Source organism: Rhopalosiphum maidis, chromosome 2, assembly GCF_003676215.2.
Source record: "Rhopalosiphum maidis isolate BTI-1 chromosome 2, ASM367621v3, whole genome shotgun sequence".
Taxonomy (NCBI): Eukaryota; Metazoa; Arthropoda; class Insecta; order Hemiptera; family Aphididae; genus Rhopalosiphum; species Rhopalosiphum maidis.
In genome coordinates, this window is record NC_040878.1 from 90,695,110 (window position 1) to 90,720,453 (window position 25,344).

General features: G+C 26.6%; 2 protein-coding genes across 3 annotated transcripts; one reads left to right on the plus strand and one right to left on the minus strand.

Annotated features, from left to right (window-relative positions):
- The first annotated feature begins 3,743 nt into the window (after positions 1 to 3,743).
- LOC113553891 (mRNA-capping enzyme-like) lies at positions 3,744 to 7,389 on the plus strand. Of its 2 annotated transcripts, none has more exons than XM_026957457.1 (5): positions 3,744 to 3,886; positions 4,016 to 4,206; positions 5,912 to 6,104; positions 6,180 to 6,291; positions 7,088 to 7,389. In XM_026957457.1, the coding sequence occupies exons 1-5, from the start codon at positions 3,880 to 3,882 to the stop codon at positions 7,194 to 7,196; spliced, it is 612 nt and encodes a 203-aa protein (XP_026813258.1). In that variant the 5' UTR covers positions 3,744 to 3,879; the 3' UTR covers positions 7,197 to 7,389. The 2 variants fall into 2 exon arrangements, with proteins under 2 accessions (XP_026813258.1, XP_026813257.1); XM_026957456.1 differs by having other exon boundaries at positions 4,016 to 4,233; positions 7,088 to 7,386.
- A 1,672-nt stretch (positions 7,390 to 9,061) lies between these two features.
- Positions 9,062 to 24,884, minus strand: LOC113554852 (probable ubiquitin carboxyl-terminal hydrolase FAF-X). Its single transcript, XM_026958916.1, has 42 exons — positions 24,819 to 24,884; positions 24,171 to 24,727; positions 23,980 to 24,111; positions 23,736 to 23,892; positions 23,490 to 23,674; positions 23,278 to 23,413; positions 22,876 to 23,133; positions 22,713 to 22,811; positions 22,538 to 22,645; positions 22,309 to 22,475; positions 21,942 to 22,042; positions 21,780 to 21,880; positions 21,492 to 21,706; positions 20,670 to 21,101; positions 20,332 to 20,605; positions 20,135 to 20,275; positions 19,924 to 20,070; positions 18,930 to 19,028; positions 18,701 to 18,855; positions 18,137 to 18,618; positions 17,948 to 18,074; positions 17,704 to 17,854; positions 17,156 to 17,621; positions 16,871 to 17,094; positions 14,255 to 14,409; positions 14,026 to 14,199; positions 13,820 to 13,961; positions 13,600 to 13,753; positions 13,355 to 13,505; positions 12,830 to 12,947; positions 12,640 to 12,772; positions 12,367 to 12,560; positions 12,102 to 12,298; positions 11,906 to 12,030; positions 11,667 to 11,836; positions 11,442 to 11,600; positions 10,254 to 10,348; positions 9,948 to 10,183; positions 9,700 to 9,893; positions 9,501 to 9,641; positions 9,258 to 9,400; positions 9,062 to 9,191 (listed from the first exon to the last, which is right to left on the minus strand). The coding sequence occupies exons 1-42, from the start codon at positions 24,882 to 24,884 to the stop codon at positions 9,062 to 9,064; spliced, it is 7,791 nt and encodes a 2,596-aa protein (XP_026814717.1).
- Between the last annotated feature and the right edge of the window lie 460 nt (positions 24,885 to 25,344).

Consider the following 25,344-nt stretch of genomic DNA (forward strand, 5'->3'; position numbering starts at 1 on the left):
TATATCTATAACTAGATATTACCAATATACATTGATTTAATTAATATAGGTAATTTATTGAATACACCTATTGTATAAAATAATAAAATTTATAAAATGAACGTAAGGCAGTTTTGTTGGGTATTTTTATTTTATATATAAGATATTAAGATGTTTATGATTAAATTATTTTATAATACATTAATAATTTATATGTAAGGGGGAGGGGGGTAAATTCCCACTATGGGTCATGGCATAAGCCATAGATAATGCTGTAAAACTCACCCAGATCCAACTCGATATTCCAAAATACGCCTTTATTAAATATTTAATAATGCAAATTTTAAAGGACGATATAAGTTTATAATGGGCAATAATATATATAAGTACGTTAAGTATAAGTTAATATTTATAGAATATTTTAATCTATACTTCATTACTTCTATAGATATACATATTATGCATCATTCTGTTCATTTATAATAAAAAATCGCCATTTGCCTATAGTATACTTATGCCAATTATGCCTGTGCAAATATTATAGTCTATATAAGTACAATCAATTATAAATTGACATTCCTTATTATAATACCTAGAGGTCGGCGCTATGTGATTGATCGATTAATGTGCTATATAAGTAGGTACCTACTAATACCGATATGGTGATTTTTTTTTCTCTAATCAACGGATACGCAGTTTTATTCAAAATCATTTCAGCATTCAGCGAATGAATATAAAAAATAGTGTAGACATATTTAAGTGAAATTAATTATGAAAACTACGTTACAAGCGTAGTTTATCATCATTAATATTGGAGATAGATACAATGGACATCCATAGACGTGCGCACGGGGCAAACCGGAATCTTTTTAGGGGAATAGTAAAATTTAAAATTTGTGTATATTATATTTAGCTCTATCATTATATTCGTGGAGATCATGAAAACTATATTTGTCGTAATAGTGAAATAAAATAAAAATATTTGTGTACCATCGCATAATTTTTTTTGATTTATTTATCTGACTAAAACATTGTTCACAAAATGTCAAAATATATGTACTTACCTACTACCTAGTATGACTAAAGAAGTACTAAAGAGTCTATACTCTATAGTATAAACAATGGTCTATCGTCAATGGGAAATAGGAAAATTCATTTATCAATAATTATTACATAATTATAAATTTATATATTACCTACTAAGTTTATATGCATAGTTACATATAAAAACAAGCATTAGGTATGTATTACCTAACTATTAATATAATATGTAATTTTATTTTTAACTTCAAAAATATACAAGTACCTATGTCTAGCACATTAATTGCACATACAACTTAATTCTATTTGTATAGATAATAGTCTATTAGGCGACGCCTCACCTAAAATTTTGTGGTAAATAATACTCAAAATTTGAACTTCTTGGTTCACTAATTGCATATATTTTGCTAATAATTTTTAACGTATTTATGACTTTATTTGAGAAAAAATGCTTCTTCGTTTCACTTTAATTTGAATTATTATTTATTATTTTATTGTACCCATTCCGTGTATATTATCAAAAATATCGATAAACCGATAAGAAATGCACGTAAAACGAACGCCGGTATTTCGGCGTATTTCCAATGACGTCAGAGAGGTACCGTTTTACGTCGCCTCTGATTTTGTACTTGAGTACACAAATTACACACACATGCATATGTACGCGACTGGTTAATTAAGTAGAATTACGCATGCGCAATAATCATAGTGAGGCACGTTTTGTCATCGCCTCTACGTACTGAAAATAGATTTACCATTATAGACAGTCCGCAGCCACCGCTAAGGGCACTGCGGCAGTGCGGCAGGTTCAACAAAAAAATAAACAATCAATTGTTATTGTTGTAATACATATATATATATATAATTAAAATTATATTATATTATAACTATTTTTATATTTTTAAATTCCATTCGTACTGTTTAATTTTTGTTATGATAGGGGGGGGGGGTATATAATTCATCTCACTAAAATATACAACCAAAACCGCCACTGGTAATAGGTATATATACATATTATACAGTTTTGAATTTACAATTTTTACAATTTGAATGTATGCACCTAGTATGTTAATGTGTCAAAAAAATTAAGGGCACTGACTCATGGGCGGATAGGCCTATCGGGAAACTGAGCATTTCCCGATGGGCCTCCCTTCGTATTACGGTAATAGGGCCCTTTTTAGACTATTTTTTTTCATGTGGGGGCCCCTTTTTAAAATTTAACGGTAAGCCAAAAATAGCCTAACCCCCATGGGCACTGTTCAAGTATTGGACCACTAATTCTTCCAGGCCGACTGGAAAATCTATGGATTTTCAGGGGGGAGGTGTTTATTATAAACATTGAATATTATATATAATACGTAAAAACTATATAACTTTTATTTTAATTAATTAATATGTTTACACTATATATTATGTCGGTATAATATAGTCAATAGTTAGTAATAAAAAGGAAATAATAGATTATAAATTAAAATCCGTTTGTCGTATTTTATTAAATGACAATTTTTGTATTACTTTCTTCTACTGTTACTTTGACTTCACGATAAATATTTAAAGATGCTAATCCATTTAGTCTTAACTAGCCAATAGAAATATTATAATATACACTATACAGTCCTGTGAGGATTTACCCATCACTGCGATATCTCCTGAAATAATGGATATATCATAATTCTGATTTTTTAATAAGATTCACAAGGACAAGAACTACAAATATTTCATGTTTTAATTTATTTTAATATTTTGGTAAAAAAGTTAAAAATATATTTTTTTATTTAATTATTTAAAAAAAAGTTGAAGATAGCTATTTCGTAGAGTTTATTTTTCTGAATATATTGACGTTTCAACATGTTAATTACATTAATCTTCTGATTTTTAATATTTTTCTAGTTTCCCGAAAAACTGGGAATTATTTATTTCATAAGTCACATGTTTGATACAACGATACCACTATAGTATTAAATACCTAATAATAAATATTTTTTTTCAACCTATATTTGGTTGGTTTACAATGTTTTTAACTTCACTCTCCATTTATCACGATCTTCGGCGAGTCTTTTTAATCCGGCGTAAGTATCAATCCCTGCGTCATTTTTCAGTTGAGATATGTATGAGTTTCTAGGTCTTCCTGGTGGTTTCTGTCCTTCAATTGCACCTTCTATTATAGTATGATGCAATTCTTCGTCATGGCGTAAAACGTGTCCCATCATGTCGCATCGTCGTCGCTTTATGGCTTTAAGTATGGATCTTGTTTCAAGTTGGGTCATTACATCTTCATTTATTACTCTTTCTGTTCAGTTTATTTTTTCAATATGTGTCCAGCACCACATTTCGAATGCTTCAAGGGATCTTTTTTCCTTTTCATTAATAACCCATGTCTCGCAGCCGTATAATGCGACACTCCACACAAATGTTTTTAGAAATGTCTTTTTTGTTGCTCTGCTAATTTTTTTTGAAACCAAAATTTTCTTTTTCTTGATAAAAGCTGTCTTTGCTTGCCCGATTCTTTATTTAATTTCCTGCGAGCTTCTTCCGTCTGATGTTATTAAGCTTCCCAAGTATTTAAAACTAGAATTAGAAACTTGTGAAATAAATATTTATACTATATATTTGTACTCATTTATTTCTTTTGCTGATAGTGGGTACACCGTTTTATCTACATCACGGTTACAACTGTTAAATGATTCGAATGTTGATTGTATCTATCATGAAATTTAGTATAGATAAAAGATAATAAAAGTAATAAAAATTTTTTTTTTAATTTTTAACAATATCAATAGCTATTTAGTATTTTTGTTTGCTTATTAAGTACCTATCGGCTACCCCACTTAGCCACTTGTACTACAAAGAAACATTTAAATGTCAGGTAAAAATAATATTTATATAAATATATTATAGTGTTTTATTTAAGATGGATTTGATTGATTTGAATAACATTAAATCAATTAGGTATTGAAATATTTTTATAAATAAATACAATACTGGTAATTTGCAGGAGTCAATCGTAATGACCATAATAGATCCAATAAGGGATCATCAAAAAAAAATAAAATCCCTAATGATTGGATGAATTGCCCTCCTATAGCTATTTCAGGGATAGCCAATGCATTTGTGGCATTCAAAACACCATTAGATTATAAATATGACAATAAAATAGCAATCGATAAGAGATTCAATCCTCAAATGGTATTTAGACATATGTTTTCATATCAGGTATTACCTAACCATAATATAAAATTACATTATTTTAAAATCTTATTTAATAACTTACCTATTAATTTTTAATATAGACAAAAGTTGTTCATGTATTTAAATACAGTGTTAATAAATTATATATTTATTTTATTGGTTAACTTGCTTAGCAGTTTTTAAATAAATATTATTATTAAGATTTGTCCCACTATATTAAATATCTACAGGGACATATTGGCGTATTAGAAAATTTTCTAATAAGTTGGATTGAAATTAAAAATCATTATCTAATGACTAATTCATACATAGAATATTAAATTTTGATGAAAAAAAACACCAATTAGATATTGATGATACAAATATTAAAATAAACAGTATGGAAAAACTGTTCTGTTTACTCCTTTAATGAAGTATACACTTTATAATTATGCTTATCATTAATTAAAATTTGTATAAAATGTCTTTTTAAGCTATTTTCAACTTAGATATGTCTTTAAACTATTATTGGAGGAATTGCTTTATTTTTTTATATTGCCCTTGTTTAAACTTCCTTGCAAATTATAATAAATTAAATTAGAAACTTTTATGTTTATGGCTTTCAATAAACAATACTCAATAATATAGATTCTAATGGAAAATGGAATTATCAAACAATCAAGCAGTGAAAGTATATTGCTTCACAAAATACATATTTATTAAGTATTGGATATTCTAAAATTAAGCTCTTTTAAATAATCATATTAATTGATTTGTTAGATGTTATGCATTGCATTAGGTACTTATGGAATTGTAAGTTGATAATTTAAGATTTCATAACTTTGTTGTGCATTTGTTTCTTAGGTAGTATACTACTTTATTAAAGCCAATAGAATAATTGCTCTGGTCCAAAACTATCAAGAACTATAGATTTTTTTTTTAATAAAAGCTTATTGTGGGTTGCTTAGATATTTATATTTTTTGAGACAAAAAATATCTCCAATCTGCCCCTGAATATGTATTTTGTAAAAATTTATATCGGGACTTTAAGTTAGTTGACAGCAGTGGTATACAACCTGAGGTCATGAATGTTTAGCATGGGTCACCAAAGATTTAACAGTAAATAAAACATATTTTAGCTTATTGAATTTGATAAACCATGGTAAATTTTTAATAGTAAAATATAAGCGATGATGAACTAATAAGGTTTTCATTAAATAAAAATCTATGTAACACATTTATAGACATATATGATAAATTAAATCTGAATAATATCAAAAATTCCAAAAACAAGCGATATTGTTTCTAATTCTGTTAGCTTAATTTATTTGTATAAAACATTTTCTGTTCGTCATTACATATAACAAATATCTCTCAAGATAAAATGTTGAAATTTAAAACCTAATGTGGAAACAATTAAGTCAAATATCTAAGCACAAATCTCTCGTTTAAGCTTAAGTATTTTGAAATTTTATTATTTTTTAATTTAAATATTTTAGTTTATTTTTATTATTATGTGTATTATAAGGGAGGTGTCTCTTCATCAAAAAGTAAAGTTTTGGTGGTTACTGTATAAAATAAGATATAATAGATTGTATGCTACTACACTACGGTTCCAAAAAATATATTTTTATTTAATTTAACCAACTTAAAAGTGTTATACTGTTATTAATATTAATACATTAAATTATGTCAGCTTTGTAAATACGTAAAATGTTTATAGCAAAGTATTGGTTTATGGATTGATCTTACTAATACTACACGATACTATAATACAATTGAAATACAAAATATGGGATGTGCTTATGAAAAAATACCTTGCGCTGGTCATGGAGATTTGCCTAATCGAGAAATAATTGAATTGTTTTTTAATATTTGTTCAAATTTTCTAAAAAACAATTTTTCACAGTTTATTGGTACAATTAATTTTTTTTAATTAATGTAATAATAATTAACTATATAGTTTGAAATCAAATAATTATTTTTTTTAGGTGTTCATTGTACTCATGGTTTTAACCGAACAGGATTTTTTATAGTTTCTTATTTAGTGGAAGTATTAAATTTTGATGTAGTAAGTGCGATACATCATTTTGCAGCTGCTAGGTAATTTAAAATGTATAACTTACAGTGGTATAATAAGGAATTTGGTTTGAGGGGTATAAACTTTTAAATTATATAAAGATAAATTTTATATATAGGTCATTAAAAATAAATATATGCTTTATGTACAATATATTCTTTATTGGCACCTTTAATTTTTTTAAATTATAATTATAAAAACAATTTAATTTGCAAACTCTTAACAGCTTACATGGAATTTTATGTCCTAAAATAAATAAAAAAAATACTTGATTTAAATTTACATTCAAATTTTCCCATAACTAATGTTTGTATTTTTTTTTTTAAATATGAAGTTTCTTTTAAGATCAATAAATGTAAAATAGAAAATAGTATTTCCATTAACTAACTTTATCTACTTCTTTTTTTTTTATTGAAACAATCAATGATTCTTCCATTGAAAATTTTTAAGTGTATGGTAATATTAGACCTTTTAATTAGGTATAATCACGATTCTAAGTCATTAAAGTTAGTTATTGAACAAATAACTATAGTTTCATAAATAATAATTTATACTAAACATATGAGTTTGTATTATGTGTGTAATATTATTATTAGATAAAATATTATGTTGAAAGTTAAAGTTTTAAATTATTTAGCAGAATATTCTTATAAATGGAAATACAAAATAGCGTCATTAGCAAAAAACCTCTAAGAAAGTTATCTCCTTATCACCACCTTCCTAATAATTATGTCACTGTTTACTTATTACATATTATTATATTCTGTATAATTATGTATTATATTGTTAAATTATATGTATATATATTTTCTATTTTAGACCTCCTGGTATCTACAGACAAAACTATATAAATGAACTTTACAAACGGTATGGATGGTATTCATATGAAGCACCTATCTTGGCCTCAAAACCTCATTGGATCCATTAATTTTTAAATTGTAAGGCCAATTATAATTGAGTAGGTGGTACTCATAAATAAAAAGTGTGAGAACTACTAACCAGTTGTAAGCTATTGGCATAATATTGTTGGTGCCTACATTGCTCAAAAATTGGATTATATCTGGATTTTACAATTTAACACATGTATTTGTATTTATTAATAAAAATAAAAATATTTTTTTGATAAAATACTGTGATATCAATGTAAAAATTAAATACAAATTGAACATTATAATACAATAAATATTAAATATAAATCTGTAAAAATATACCCATAATTCAATATTTTTCCATGCAATAAAGAAAATAATAAATTAAGTTATAAAAGCTTAAAAACATATAAAACTTTTTAAATTAAATAATATACTAATTATTGGATCTTTAAATAATTAAGTACCTACTTCATTAACATGACTTTTTAAACATTTAATTTATAATTAAATACTCAAATACTTATCAACAGATATAATTGATAATATGTACTGGCCCCAAAACTTTTAAATTGAAAAGCACAGCCTTAGTCATTCAGGCCTCTCTTAATTACAAATTCATACCACATAAAACATTTTTCGTATCTTAGCGTCAATGAGTTAAAAGTGGCCTACATACTATTGATTTGATCCAACATAAAAAACAATAATAACACATCAATGTTTATAAAGATATTTTTTTTTTATAAAATATCATTTTTTTTTATTACATAAAATGCAATACACTTCATAATTATTTTTTATACACTTTTTCTTTTCATAACAGTAGTTAACAATGTACAAACATTAATTCCAGCCTTACCATACTTTTGGTTATGAAAGTTATCACAAAATAAAAAAAAATATAATAAAATATTATTATTGAATTATGATACTGAAACACATAAACAATTATCGAACTTGATTAATTAGACTTTTCAATAAATTCAGCAAAAAGCATAGCTAATCGAGTTTCTATAAATAGTTTATGGGTTAAATTGTATACTTATTATGTAATATAATTTACAATTAGTATAATACATAATAAGTAAACTGTGTATTACACTGAAAGACCTTATAAATCGATTATCACTTTTTTTTATATAAAGTTCATTTTTTTTACATACAACAAAAACGTGTCATTGAAATTTAAAAATATGAAAATTTACCATTACAATATTTGTATAATATATAAACGCTGACGTATTAAAATATAGACTTGATATTGATATTTTGAGAGTTAGATAATACATAGACAACTTTTAATAAATATAATAATAAAATAATAATAATAATAATAATAATAATAATAGTAATAGTAATAATAATAATGTAAAAAAAGCAAAATAAATGTACATTTTACAACAAATAATTAAATAAAAGACAGTATAAAGAGTGTAGGATTTTTGCTCACGCAGAAGTATATATTACATATTTATACATGTATATATAACAACTTGAATGTGCATGGTTCCAATCTATACACAAAATAATTTTACAGCATAAAACAATTTTTTTCTTTTTTTCAAGTATAAAATCGGTCAGCGATACACTTCTGTATGGTGGAGAATTTTTTCTTCAAAAATTTCATATTGAATATTATTTACTAATTATTATTAAAAAAAAAAAAATGTTTAACTTAAATTTAATATTAGGTCAGCAGATGTTAACAACCTAAGACACATCGTTATTCATTAAATTGTCGTGTACCGAAATATTTATTGATCGCTCTGGTTGTGCTAATTGGTAATTATATAATTGCAAAAGGATTAAAGTACAATATTCTATAAATTATAATATATGCATTGTTTGATAGTATCCAAACAACAATAACTTGTATTCTGATTATACATTCAGTTTTATTATTTCTGATGTGATCAACAAGTTAATGCATATCTGTTGATGATTCAACAATTCGAGTATTCACCAATTCGACGTTATTACTGTCACTATTATCAAAGTCATCTATACTGTTGAAATTGATGGGAACAGAAGCATCATAATCGTCATCATTCCTATATTTTGTATTATATAAGTTTATAATATGTTTTTAAAATAAAATATAAAAATAGCTATCTTACTCGGGTACAATGTCTGGTACTACTTGTAAAGGTTCATTCACAAGAGTTGTCATTGTATCAGTAGCATGTTGGATTCCCACTTCGTCTCCTTCATCAGATGAATCTTCTATTTCCTGTGTAGTCAATGTTGGGATTGAAAAATCCTTTTAACACAATATTAAAATGTTATACAAGATTTTTGGTAAAAGCAAAATTTGATTAAATCTATAATATAACAAAAATTAACATCATGTTTTTAATTACTTCAGATGGGCAAAACTCAAATGCTTTTTGTAGGACTTTACGAGCACTGGTTGACCTTTCTAAAAAGAAACTATTAGTGTTTTCATTGGACTGGGGTGTCCAATTATTATATGTATTATACTGGCCTCCAGTCAGTGTTTTCTAAAACAACAAAAGTTTAAGTTGAGATAATACTAACAAAAAAAAGTAAAAATATTACTCTATTAAGTTCTTCCTGTAGCCAATCAACTGCTTCCACCCATTTTCTTTTGAGATCTGTGTTTTGTAGTACAACTTTATGTGCCATTGGTATCCTCATGAATAAACCTACTAATCCTTTAATACATTGATATGACCGTCTTTGGTATTGATTTTTATGACGTAAAATTGTGTCAAGTACACCTTCTCTATCTTCTGAAATAAATTCAGTATTAAAGTACAATTAAAAATAAAATTCAGTGCATTTACCGTTTCCAGTCATGGCATTTTGAATACGTAAAACTTGCCAAGAATCTTCAATACTTAATATGACAAATAGTAAATCCAAATAAAATTTGAGCTCTTGACAATATGTATACATAATATGCCATAATATTTCAGTTAAAACCATACTACTACTCAGTGGATTTTCCCAACATACAAATTGTAACATTTTCATGCTTTCTTCGTTCATTTGAGAATTGTCAATAAGTTTTTTCAAATAACTAAAAAAATATATTATACATTTTACTAATAAATTTTTATTTATAATCGACATATTATGATAATACATACCATATTCGACCAAAAATACTATCTTTAACTTGTTGAGGAACTTTTCTTAGGTATGGTTGACATTCAGCAAATGGATTTGGTAGGAAAGGAGTACCCTACAAAAACCAATAAATTAGATAAGGCCTGTTTAACCTACAGCAAGCTAATCAATGTTTTAAAATTATATATTAGTTTTCATTGTTTTTAATGTATTAATTTCTTATTAAAACATTTCAGGAAATTTTGGATCACAATGCTAAAGCGTATCTCAGATTTATCCCGACATAAAAAAAAGATTGGAGGTCCCTGAATTAGGCAATTAAATTAATAAAAAAAATGAATAAGTGTGAAATGTATACAATTTAAAGATAACGCTACATTACATATTGTAATGACCACAACTTTTGTCATTATCCTCATTGCCTCTACTGGGCTATATTTATTCATACATTACTAATGTAAGCACAAGTGCCCACCATTTAGTTGATAATTAAAGTTATTGTTGGTTTAAATATGTGTACAATATTACCCAATACAAAAGCTTATACTCTGTTCCAAATAAAATTACTTGCATTCGCGCACGGTGGGCGTGGCTAACGAGCCGTACGCCAAGGTTGGTAGGATGGTAGGATGATTTACTCCGACATAAACCTAATGTAATTCAGTCGTTTGCGCACAAGTCATCTTATTTGAAACACAGTAAAGGGTTAGTATGTAGTTGGTTACATAGGGTAGTTGTGACAAGAATAAATAATCTACTATTCAAGACAAGAACTGTACACAAAGGTAATAGGTTTTTAATGGACCGCAGTCAGGCAATAAATGTTTATTGCTTTTACTAAGTCAATCATCTATATGCCGCTTTCGAAGAATGCCATTCCCCTGTGACTAAGTATATGCCACTATACTCGCTTAAGCAGTAAATGAGAACTGTAGGATTATAATTTTTTTTTTACAAAAATCATACTTTTGTATTTTATCAGTCATGTTTAAGAAAGAATTTAATATATTTGATAGTCAGGAGAAATGTTAATGTTTTTACTAAGGCTTTTCCTCATGAATTAATGCCTCATACCTCAGTACATTTATGTTTGAAAAACAAAAATTATAACAATTCTAAATGTAGAACAAATTACGTTTATAATATAATGATTAATGACTAGATTTTCAAGAGTAATAATTTTAGATTTTTTGTTTACATGTACTTACAGGAGCAGAGGATACACATTTTTCTGTACAATCACAACACCGCACTAAAATTGATATCACAGAATGTAGTTTATTGATTTCATTAAATTGATATTTTATGTTTGATCCACCTGGGCCTTCATCAATTGCTACCAAGATAAATATTGCAGCTACATTTAACTAAAATGAAAATGCATTAATAAATAAAACCATTGTAATTAATTATAAAAATAATTATATACATACTTTTATAAGTTGTTGTTTTTCTGCCATACCTAAATTACAGTACATGCAGAAAAAAGAAAAATAATGTGGCAAATGTCTATTTGTGTGTTCACCCACTTCTTTTTGCAACAGACTTAATACAGCAATAATTAAATGATCACTTAATGAAGCCGTAGTATCTAATAAAGAATCTACAAATTAAGAAAAGAATGTTTTTAGATATTTAAAAAAAGTAATATTATATAATATAAATATATTACTAGAAGTTATGGCTGGTATAAGGATAGCATCATCTTGAAGAGAATAGTGAGCCAAGTAAGCAATTAGTTTAATGAAGAATGATCGTACTTCAGAGCTCATACATTGCAACAAATATTCCACAAACCTAAAAATTAGAAAATTAAATTAAACACTTGTAAAATTGTATAAAATATTAAAATGCAATTACTATGTTACCTTTGTGGATGATTAAACAAAATATTTCGAGCAAACCAAGCACGCACAGATGCATAGTTACAGATATGTGATGCTATTAAATCATACCACTCCATGGCGTTTCCTCTCAAGGACTTCTTAGTATGCAAACCGACATAAAATAGAAACTTACTCACTAGCTGAATAGACAACAAAGATAATTCTTCTTGATCGGTAGCCTAAAAAATAAAATGAATAATTATATGACAACTCTTTACATACTCACAAGATATTTATGTTTACTTACAATTTGTATTTGCTGTAAATCATTGGATGAAGCAACTATGTTAGGGGCATTAATTGTGGCAATGTTACGAATAAATTTAAAATATTCTTCAGTATACTGACTACGAGTGTGTAAAAAACGTATATTCTGTTGTTGAACACTACGTTTAATGTATGAAGGCATCTTGATACAACTGTTACTTGAACGCCGATCACCTATAAATAATAAATTATTTATGTTATATTTGATACCAACCAAATTATTTTGGTTTTTGATTATTTTTTTTTAACTTACTTAGACTAAGTTTTCTTATTCCATTAACTAATAATTCTGTGTTAGAATCTACTTTAGTATAAAATAACATATAGGCATTCCACCATCTTTTTTGCCTTCGATAACTGGTTCTTTTTAATGCATGGTCAAAAACCTAAAATAAGTAATTAAATAATTACTAACTATTGAGGAATTAAAAATCAAAATTTACTTCGCCCATATAATCTCCACCGAAACACTGAGTTTTCATTTCTTCATCTTCGTCCATTTTACATTCAGTTACATCCCCATCATCAAATTTGTACCACTTAGATAAACCTTCAGCACTTCTAAGATATGCATAAGAAAAATTGTATTAATATTTAGAAGTTAATAATAACTTTAAGATAACAAATTCATTAAATTGATAGTTAACATATTACACATATATTCTGATCTCAAGAACAGATACTAAAATAAGTTAAATGGTTTTCTTCTTTTAAATATTCATTAAATAATTGAGTAAAAGGAAATAATATAAAAAGAGTATTATTTACCAAAAAAAAAAAAAAATTATGCTTAAAATCTGTTCAAGAACTTTCTGCTTAAAATAAAGGACAAAGAAAATTAGTTTTTTAAACGTTCTTCACCACAATTAATTTACGTGCTTATTCTACATTATTAATGTACTAATGTATATTTTATACAATGATGGGTTGTTAGATTTAATTTTGTTAAATAAATTATTATTATGTACCTGTCTTGAATATAAGAATAATAATGTCCTCCACTTGCTTGACCACTGTGGACAACTATACCAGTCAATTGATACTTGGTATGATTTTCATTTTGTGACTCATCATAATCACAATCAATTATTTCGCCTTCAATTTTGGCTAGTCCTGAAACTATAATAGGTAAAAATTACATCAACAATTAATTGCTAACGTTTTTACTTTTAACAAAACAAACATTAAAATCACCATCATTTAAATTAAATACCTGTATATGGTTCCATGTCCAGGTTTCTTGGAAATTCAAAATAATCATTAAATTTTATGGCACATACTCGCTCAAAATCATACTCAAATCTTTTAAGTTGAATAGCTAAAATAGGTGGTAACTTTTTAACACATAATCTCTTAACAGTAACAACCTATTAAGAATGATCATACATTCAATTAGCAATAATTAAAAAGTTTTAACTTTTATTTGGTCTAACCTTTTTATTGCATTTATCACAATGGTAAGCATCAGCTCCTTCCAATAGTTCTCCTTTAACATATTGTTCTAGAGAATCAGTTAAATTCGAGTGATTTCTTATATCTACACTGATAACACTGAATGGTTCTTCTTTAGAATACCTTATAATAAAATAATAATAATTGAATACAATAAATTAACAGACATATTATAAAAATGTAATACCTATGTGGACAACCCTGACATATTTTTTGGTCTGAATAAGAACCTCCGAGAGTTTTACTCATAATTTGGTCTTGGGATAATGCTTTTAGAGCTTCATCTAAGCTTTCTACAAGGCTCATAAAAAACTCAACAGCATCTTGTTGTTCTCTAAGATTTACTGGTTCGCCTTGTAATCTATTGAAACAATAATATAAATACATATTATAATATTTTTAAGATTTATAATTACTTGAAATGTTTCCATAATCCTCTGGGTACATAATATTGAACCTTGCTGAATGCTAGGTGGCCAAATATAGCTTGTACTTGTTTTAATATACCAACATTGTATTCTTTTCGGGATTGATCAAATTTATTACGATCTTCAGTAATATCCATTTGAGTCTAAAGATAATAAAACCAACGAATAAAATTATTCCATATATATTAAGATGTGATACAAAGGATCAGTACGCAACAGCTATAGTATTTCCAATTTTTAATAATTATAATAATCATCATATTATATTATCTAATAATTCAAATATTAGTAAAATAAATATAAATCAATAAGATTTATTAATTAAAAATACATATATATTGTTTTGATTCTTCAAATGTAGACACTATGGTTGATATTTATTATTTTTAATTGCAAAATGGAAGAATTTATTAAATATTCATCTATCTTTATTGATAAGATGAAACCAAAAACATTGTTAAATCTAAAAGCATAGATTACATTAAGCATTATTACTTCTATTAGAAATAGAGAAAAACTTTTTTCTAAGCTGAAGCATAGGCTCTTTGATTTAAGATTTAAGAAATTCTACAAATTAAATAGGAATATGTTAAACTGTTTTATAAAAAAATCAAAACAAATATACTATTAAAATAAATTAAAACAATATAAATCTAAAATGTTATTAATGAGATCATAGGTAAAATGAGCAAACAAATGAATAAAATGAATAAGATTACAAATAAAGACGATATTATTATTGAATCTAAAACTGAAATTTGTAATGAACTTAATGACTTTTTTAGACGTAGAAAATAATTTATAAATAGAACATATAAATTCTGATATAGTTTATTTCAATGATAAAAATCAGAGCAATGACAGTATTTTTCTTAATCCAAATAGTAGTAAAGAAATTAGTGAGTTTATTGATAAGATTAAAAATTATAATTCTTTTAATGAATATGGTTTCACAAATTACATCCTTAAGAAAGTTTATAAATCTATTTTTCTATGCCGTTATCATTAATTTTTAATAAATCTTTAATAATATATTGTAATTCCATTAGGTTAGGTAAATCAAGTAATAAATTATAATGTGGAAATATAGACCTACTACACTATCATTAACTTTATCAAAAATCATTTATTAAATTTTATTTCAAATTCACAGTTTGGTTTTCTAGCTGGTTTGTCAACAACTGATGTGCTTTTTTTAAACTGGATAACATTATTCGTAGATATATTAATATTAATTATACAGTGATGGGTATTTTTCTAAACATGCAAAAAGTCTTTGATTGCGTAAATCATGAGTTATAGCTAAAAAAAGCTAGAATATTCAGGTATTTGTGGAGTTGCTAATAAAACCTATTAAAATCTTTCTTAAGTGAAAGAACTCAAATAATTAAAGTAAATGACTGTTATAGTAAAGCTAGAGGCATAACTTGAGGAGTTCCATAGGGAACAGTCTTAGACCTCCTGTTATTTTTCTTTTTTAAAAATGATTTATTAAATAAAAATATAAATAGTATTATAGTTAATATGTTTTGCGGATGATATGGCTATATTAATATTTGAACCAACAATCAATAGTTTGTACTATGAAGCAAATGAGATTTTAAATAATGTGTATGCTTGGTTTTGTAAGAATTAAAGTTAAATTTACTAAAATCTAAATTTATTTGTTTTAATTTGCCTGTTAATAATGTTTTATATAGACATTATTTGATTGTACATTCTCTAAAATTAATCCTAATTTAAATAGATGTGATCCAAAATGTGTAAAACTTGGAAAAGTTTATGAATTAAAATATCTTGGCTTAATAATAGATTATCCTATAGATAGTCATACAAATTACATCAATGGTATTTTACAAACATTTTTCTATGTATTTAATGAAGCCATGTATATATTATATGTAAATTATAAAAGAGTTATTTATTTAGCTTTAGTACAATCTGTTTGATATATCCATTTGGGGAGGAACTTTTAACAGCATTATAATATATAAGCTGAATGTTACAATAAAGTGTTATTAAATTTTTACTTAATCTTCCTTTGCAAACTATACTATTTTATGAAAAATTTAATGTAAATAATTTCAAGGTAATTTATAACTAATCTGTATTAGTAGACTTGTTTAAACAAGATCATGAACATAATATTAGAAATAAGCAAAATGTTAAAATACATTTACTGAAGTATCAAAAAGTTTTTACACAAAAATGTGTATTGTATACAGGTCTTGATTTATGTCGCTTGATAAATATTAATATAAATTAGTTTAATAATTTAATGTCTTTTAAAACTTATCTTAAGCAGATTTATCAAAGATGATATAATTATAATAAGATTATTATATAAAATTGTGTACTATGAATAGAAGTGTATTAGTATCAACAACAAATTGATTTACAATTTTGTGTATTCTTTAGGCAATAAGAACTCGCTCCCCCAGCACAAGCTATACTTTTAGGGGACGTTACAATATGTAACTTATGGTATTTTATGTATATTTTTATATTATTTATGTGTTGTTGCAATTAATTCATTATTATTAACTTGAGATTTTAAGTAATTAAATAATTTTTTAAAAAACAAATATGCAATTAAACTAATACCTCATTATCATTTTTTTCATCAACATTAAAGTCGTCATTTGCATCAATGGCAGCACCATGTGCTGATAATATACCTAATCGTATAGGAAGTACCATGTACAACTGTTGTAGTACAGAATTCATGTAACAAGTGGCACCAGCATTTTTAAGCCCAACAAAACCACGAGCTGTTCTTGCACCCATCATAGGCAGATAATCCCATTCAACCAAAGGATCTTCACGTTCTAAATGAATAAAATAATAACGTACAAAATCTATTTTCATACTTGGTATTAGTAAAATTACCTGAATAAAAGTATTGAGTAAGCATTTCAACAGCCAACTTCAAATTTGCTACACAACCAATGCATAGTGATATAATAAGATCAAAAGCTGCATTAGTAGAATTTGGAGATTTACAAACAGGTGTAACTTCAATATCAACAAAATCAATAGCTTGATGTTTGCTCATATCTTCCATTAACTTGGATGCAGGAAAAATAAAGTCCTCAAGTAATTCTTTGATTAACATTATCCCAGCAGTTTCATTTGAACCAATTTCATCACGCTTCTCAATACTTATCATTTGAACTAATTCTTTGGTTATATTTAGGTGACCTTCAAGAATCACTTCTTCCATTCCTGAGTCACCATCAGTTTTTATTTTCTCTCTTATATTTTTTAACCATTTAATTTCATTATTTAATAATTCTTCAAAATCTGGCACAGGAATTTTTTCATGACTAGCATAATTTAATAGGTAAGTTAAAACCTTTAAAGAAAATAAATAAAAATATTTGAATTATAAATACATTTATTAATATTAAATAATAATATATATCACAGTAACTTACATGAAAATACTCATACGAGTTTTGAGCAAATTTCAGTACAGTACCATTAAGAACAGAAAACATTAATGAAATAGTTGATAACAATGGTTCGGCACTCCAACTAAACTTAACTATCAATAGAAATTGTTCAGCAGCAGAACAACGAACTTGTCTAAAAATATAAAAATAATATTATTGTATTTAACATTTTAAAAAATAAAATGTAAGTAATCCACAATTTTCTAAACAAATTCAAATTAAATACCTGTTATTAGCCAATAAAATTAAATCAATAAGAAATATTTGCCAATCTTTTTTCTCCATTAACTGACTTAAATAATTTGGCTTCAGAAATAGACAAAGAGTCAATACTTCTAATGCTTCTTTACAAACTGAAATACAATTAACATTAATTATAATAAAATTAATCATTATAATTTTTTGAAGTGCATACCACATATATCTTCCATTTCTAATGATTTTCCATTTAAATTATCATGCAAATCTGCATTGTTTAATTTACCATCAAGCATGTGTTGATTCGCACCAGCCATTGCCCATGCTAATTGAATAGTAGTCCAGATCATATCCAGGTTAGGCATAAATTTTGATAAAGACTTGTTAATAGCTATAATAGAGTCTTCTAAAGTGTCACAACCAGTGGCAATTTTATCAATGAACTTTCGTGCTAGCTTAGAAGTAACACTTCGTAACATATACTCTAGATTGGGATTAGGTACTAAAGCAAATGCTTCTTTCATTAATGCCAAAGTATCATCACATTGGTCAACTACATCTACTCCCTTGTATAAACAACATTCGTTATCATTTGATGTTCCCATTACTAATCCAGACGATTGACATAATTGTGTTATAACTTGTCCCATTACACATAATACAAGTCTACAGATCTTTAGCACAACCAAATAAATAGATCTAAATAAAATTAATATAAGTTTAGTTTAAGATAATCAAATTTTAAATGTATTAAATTTACTCAATAGTTGTTAAGTCTTACCTTTTAGTAGTTTGATCATTTTCTAAGATAAATTTATTTGATACTAACATTTGAATAATTTCTGGGGCATGACTACTTGTTATAAAATGGGTTTGAAATTCTAGAGTTTTATCTGCCATTGGATCAATGGCAGGTAACAACATAGAATATAGTACCTAGAAGTATAAATTTAGTTATAAAATAATGTATTTTAGTATTTTACATATATTTATCAATATTTAGAACTTACCTCTAAATTGTATAAATTTTGAGAAGAGGAACTAGTAAAGTATATACTATCTATATTTAAATTTCCTTCAACAAGTTCTGATCGATAAGTAAAAAATTTCTAAAATAAATAATAAGAAAATATAATAATGATTTTTGAACACTGTTAAGCAGTTATCAAGCACATGTAAATTATTTTAATATTTTTATTATGGGGACATTATACAGATATGCATTGTTTCTGTCTTAATAACATACAAAATGGAAAATTGTATGTTAAGAAGAATCCTTTTTACATAATTGTTTAATATTGTGAATTGACCTACATAGATAAAAATTTTTTAAGCATTTTAAAATACATATATTAAAAATAACAGAATATTTTTTAAATATTACATTTTTCTATGTTATGCATTAGTAAGATAAAAATAACATATGTAAATATAATATCCTTATAAGAAATTTATTTTGTGTTAAATGTAAAATACTATAATGCTGCAACAATCAGAAATACGCAAATTTAAAAAATTAAAACTATTTAATTTTATACTTGATAAAGTAACAATGTGAATTATTGAACCACAAGAGGATGCTGCATATCTGTATCATGGTCTCCGTCCTATAAACAGATAACATTACAAATTGCCAATTGGACATTCTGAAAAATTAATTTAACTTATGTATAGTTAAAATTACAATGAATTTACTTATTATCAAATTTAAAAGAAAATTATATAATAAACATCAGGTTTTTTTTATATTTTAATTTTAAAGCAAGTTATTAACATTTTAAAATAGACATGAAAAAAAATCTATGAGATTCTCTAAATAATATTATTACATTAAAATTTGATAATAGTATAATAAGTAACTTCACTGTAATATTAAGCATAAAGAAGTTAAATTGGTTTTTTAGAATATATAATTGTTATGTTATATGTTTGAAAGACAGAGACTATACATAAATGTCTTGATAAGTGAACATTAATTATATGCATATTTGAAATTAACAGTACCTTTATTTTTTTGACAGTGGATTCTGCAGGGGGAATTAATTTTAAAATACAACGGGCAGCTTCTCGAAGTTGTTGATTTTCAATTTCAATACCCTTATCTGACACTTGTAGAAAGAAATGTACATATTTTGGATTTTCAGAAATAATCTATAAATTATATTTATATATTTAATATTAATTGTGATCTTACAAATAAATTAATGATAAATACCACAGTAGGTAAACAGTTTTCAGCATCCATATTTAAACTAAAATCATACAGTGGCTGGTTATTAGTGATAGAGCTATCCGAACTACTATCTGGCGAACTGGCTAAATTTGTATTAGCAGTTACTAGTCTAGCATTAAGGTACTGAAAAGAAATAAATGGTTAAATAAATAAATTATAAATTAAACTAAAAATATTACCAATTTATCTCTGAAAGGGAGTTCACCGAGAAGTTTGTTGTCGTCTAAAGTAGTGGTGAGGTCAATACTACTACCAGGGAATATATCTAATTTTATGTTTAAAGAACCGGCTATAGCAGTAATTGTTCCACTATTTCTTAACCTTTTTAATAATTGTCGCCGTACACATGAAATATTATCGTTACTATGCATGACAAGCTCATGATCATCAACTAAAGAGCGATTGGCATTTGTTAAACGAACAATTACAGTTATATGTTTTCCTCTACAAGCTCTATAAAAATATTTAATTTAATTAGAAATTTAATAAATTAATGATATATAAATGAAATATATACCTATGTAATGGCAACAAAGAACGATCTCCATTAAAAGAAGCATCACATTCTCCTAAATACTCATATAACACTTTCATAACCCTGATCATTTTAGTGATTTCTATATTTCTTTCAATGACATCATCATTGTTCATTAAAGGTTTTGATAGAATGCTAACTGTATCATAATGAGCACGCAATCTTTCTAAACATTCAGCCACAAATGTTTGGTGAAATTCAAGTGGATTGGCTTGCAGTCTAGGAGCCAGATTTGTATTAACTTCTTTAAGCAAATTAATTGCATGTGCAGCAATGTCTTCGGTACAATTAGTTACTACTTTCCATAAATAATCTACACCAATTAAATCTATATTTTCCATCTGATAACAGCGTCGTTTTTTAAGTAATTTTCCTTCTTTTACATTGACAGCTTTGAAAAATCGTTCAAAACATCTAGAAAATAGTTACATAAATTTTTAATTAGTGATAAAATATGTATGAAAAATATTTGCCCAAGGTCTCAGTTTTAACTTAAAATGGGCATTGTTAAGTATATAATAAACAAATTTTACTTTACAATATAAACAAATACAGATACACTACTATTATTAATGGCATTAATGATAAGGTGTCAATTATTATAAATAACAAACAACATAAGAAGACTTAAAATCATTTTAATCAATACATGAAATAGTCTAAGTACAATTTAAAATGTCATACAAATAAATTGAAATAAATGTATATTGAAAAAATTAATCTTTTATTGGAATTAAACTGGGAATGAAAAGTTAGATTTTCATGCACAACTAAAATTATAAGATAATGATTAATTTTACATACTTTATTCCATTTTCAGTAAGTAATGTAGGATCAAGCTGTAGGAGGTTATTAATAAAAAATTTTGTATTTATTGAAGGGTCAATGTCAGGTTCCTCGCCCATTAATTTAGAAAACCAACGAAAACAAGCTTCACGATCTGCTAAGAACACAGCTTTTTCAGCCAATGATATCCAAACTTGATGTGCTTGTTCTGCACACAACCAAAGATTTCCATCCTTAAACATTAAATAATGATAATGTGTTTTCAAAATATTTCATATGTATCACTAAGTATTCATTAGAACATACCTTTAAACAAAATTTTAAGAAATACAATCTTTCTTGAACCTGTTGTAAATGACAATAGCGCCCATCAGGATAATATTTTGCAGGATCAAGATTAGGGTTTTCTAAAATAAATTTGATTACGGTAAAATAAGAAGCTTATAACACAATTTTTAATTAATTTACCTTGTGCAACTTTTCTTACATCGTCCATATATTTAGATAAATTATCTGTGACCAATGACACTAAAGTATGTTGATTTTGAAGGCGTGCAATGATTTCCTGTCTACAAAAGTTTAAAGAGTAAACATTAAGAATTATAAATATCTATTATTAAATAAAATATATTTTGTTTTGGACACTATTCATTGTTATCTTGATTGCATGATATGCCTGACCAATGTACACATTTTAGTTCAAAACTTCATATTTGAACACAGTATTTATATATTTACTTTATTAATACTACTGTACTTTTGAATTTTGCATGTTATGTAATGAAATATAATATATTACATATAAGTATTTTAAAAATATACTTCTATAACTCACCGATACAAAGTATGAGTTTGAGCTTGATGATGAGCTCCCACTGGAGAGGAATCATATAACATACATATATCTCTCATATGTTTTAAAACTGGAAGTACCCATGAACTATTACTTTTAAGTTCATCGACACATTTGTCGAGCCAAGCAGTTTTTTGTGCATCTCGATCCTAATTAATAATAATATTAAAATAAACCATACAACATTATATTATAGAAAAAGTATTATTACTTGTGCACAGCTATAATCTAGAATTTTTACATGAGCAGACAGTGCTTGATCTATTATCTCAGTTGAAACATCTTCTCCATGAGCCAAATTCCAAAACAGCATTAATACCTACATATTTTTTAATAATTAATTCTAATAAAATGCATACTATTTTAAATAATAAATTTTAAATTACTTTATGAGCCATAACACCATCCTTATCATCTTCAGCTAATCGTCTTATTAATTCCAATAATTTCTCTCTTTGTTTTTTATTAGCATTAGTCCAATTAGCCTATAATGTTTAATAATTTAGTATTCACTTAATAGTATTGCATATTAATCATATTATTTATTACATGAAAACATTCAAATAAATGATCTAGTTGTTCTGGTGAAAAATCCCAAGCAAGCTTTGCTAGTAAGTCATGGACATTCTTTACAATAGCATCGTGTTTCCCTGCTTGAGCTGCCCATAATGCATCCAAGTCACTCAATGATAACGCTTGTTCTTTAATCACAAAGCGTATAATTTTTTCAAGTTTCTCTACATATTGAGGCTGATGTAGAGAATCTCGAAGAACTATCTCCAGTACATTATTTTCTTTGATCCATTTCTATATATATATATATATATATATATATATATATATATATATGAAAAAAATAAATTACAAAATTAGTTTACATTAGAGGTATATTGTATTATTATTTTAATATTAGGTAAATATTTATATATAGACATATTCAAGAAGACTCACAGCCATCTTTTCTGGATTTAAATATTCTTCATCATGATCTATATGTCTATGAGGAGTGTATGTGACATTAGTAATAACTTTATTAACTTCATTTAAGGCGTTCATTTTACCATTGAAAGATGATATTTGTAATAATCTATAGTTGAACATGAATATAAAATAGAAAACACATAATATTAATGATAATAATTAAATATCTATATATAAATTACCTAAGTAACATTTTAAGTCTAAATATTTCTAATTGTTTGATTAAATCATCCTGTTTTGGTATTTTCACAGCAAGTTGTTTACAAGCCTTAATTATTGAAGAAATAGCATCATTCTTTCCTTCATTTTTGGTTTCTTTTTTTAATTCGTCGTCAGTCAGTACATCCAATAAACCAGGTATCTTTTCCTTTAAATTTATAACAATATAATTTTTTATCATGTTACAAATACTTAAAAAATGTACATACCACAATAGGCATCAAGTGTTTAAGAATCGTTGATTCAGTTAAAAGTTCAGAACAACTACCGAATGGTTTAATTAGACCAGAGATAATTGATATAGTGAGAGTTTTATTAGATTCAAATCGTCCAGATAATTTTTGAAAACCGCCCAACACTCCAAATCTAAAAAATTATACAATGAAAGATTTATATTTTAAATAGGTTAAATAGGTTATATTTTAAATTATCAACTTTTCATTTGTCACATACTTATTTAACAGATCAACAAGCCAGCCTTTAGGAGCTCTGGAATCAGGGGGAGTTCTTGCAAATAAATCAAATTCGTTTGTGTCGATTTCTGGTATATAATCCGAATGTTTAGTGCAGTTGAATAGATGAAATCTATTGATAAGTAAAGATTTAGTAAAAAAATCAATAATAGTTAAAAAGATAGTAATTACTTATTTAAAGGATTAAACAACATCCCCAACATCTCTAAAAATGGAAAGTTGTCATCGTCAAGTTTGAGCACCAACAGTTCTACTAACTTCATACAATTATTCATGATATATTGTTGAATGTTTACTTTCCAGCTGTTAACAGCATCATCAGTTAATATTCGTGTGAATGATAACACCATAGCATCACGAAAAAACTTTTGGCATCCTTCATTGTTGACGTCTAATCCTTTTTTACAAAATGCAATCGAAACATTCAACAACGATACTAGTTCTTGATCAGGCAATACTGGTACAATCCAACGTTGGCTATGTATTTTCTCTTCCAGATTAACTAGTTTAATAATGGGGAATACCAGTTCTTCTTCTTCTTCCTCCATCTCGTCTTCTTTATGGGTTTCTTCTTCTTTGGTTTCCACATCATTTTCAACACTGTCATCAGCTGATATTGTCTCTCCAATAGTCTGTTCAGCCACTTGATGTGACTCAATGGCATGGGGTGGCAAAATATTGATATTTGACAGAACACTATGGATTTGTGTATTTTGCTGAGGTACATTCTATAGAGGAAGAAAAAAATTATTATAATGTCTCAGAATATGAGATATGTCAAAGCATAATTGAACAGCTAGACATTGTAATAAGACTTACTTGAACATTTGTCTGGTTATCGGCCGAATCCAATCCGACGGTTTGTCCACGAGTAGCAATAGTCATCCTGAAACACAAGATGTGTTGTTTGTACAACGACAATACTCCGCCGCTTCAGCACCAAATGTGCCAAAATAAGAGAGTTATTGTACTGACGTCAAGTGGGCATAATATAGACCAAAATGTATTAGTCGAAGCGACCAGTCACCGTACTAGTGTGATTGTATACAATGTTACGGCGACAGACGCAACCAGCACTCAGGTATTCTCCAATATCCCATCGTTACCATTAGTTGATAGATATGGTGTCATATCAATCATATAATTATCATACTCACGGGATGGCGTTGAAGACGTCCGGAGTCCGACGGCTGTATTATACATGCGCGGCCGAAGGTAGGCCGACGGAGTTGTTTACGTTTCTGTTCTGTTGGATATTCCGGCGAGAAGGCGAACTGGCGCGTGTGTATGGCGCAGAGCAAACAGTAACAATGACATGGACGACGAACACAGTAGCCGGGGGGGC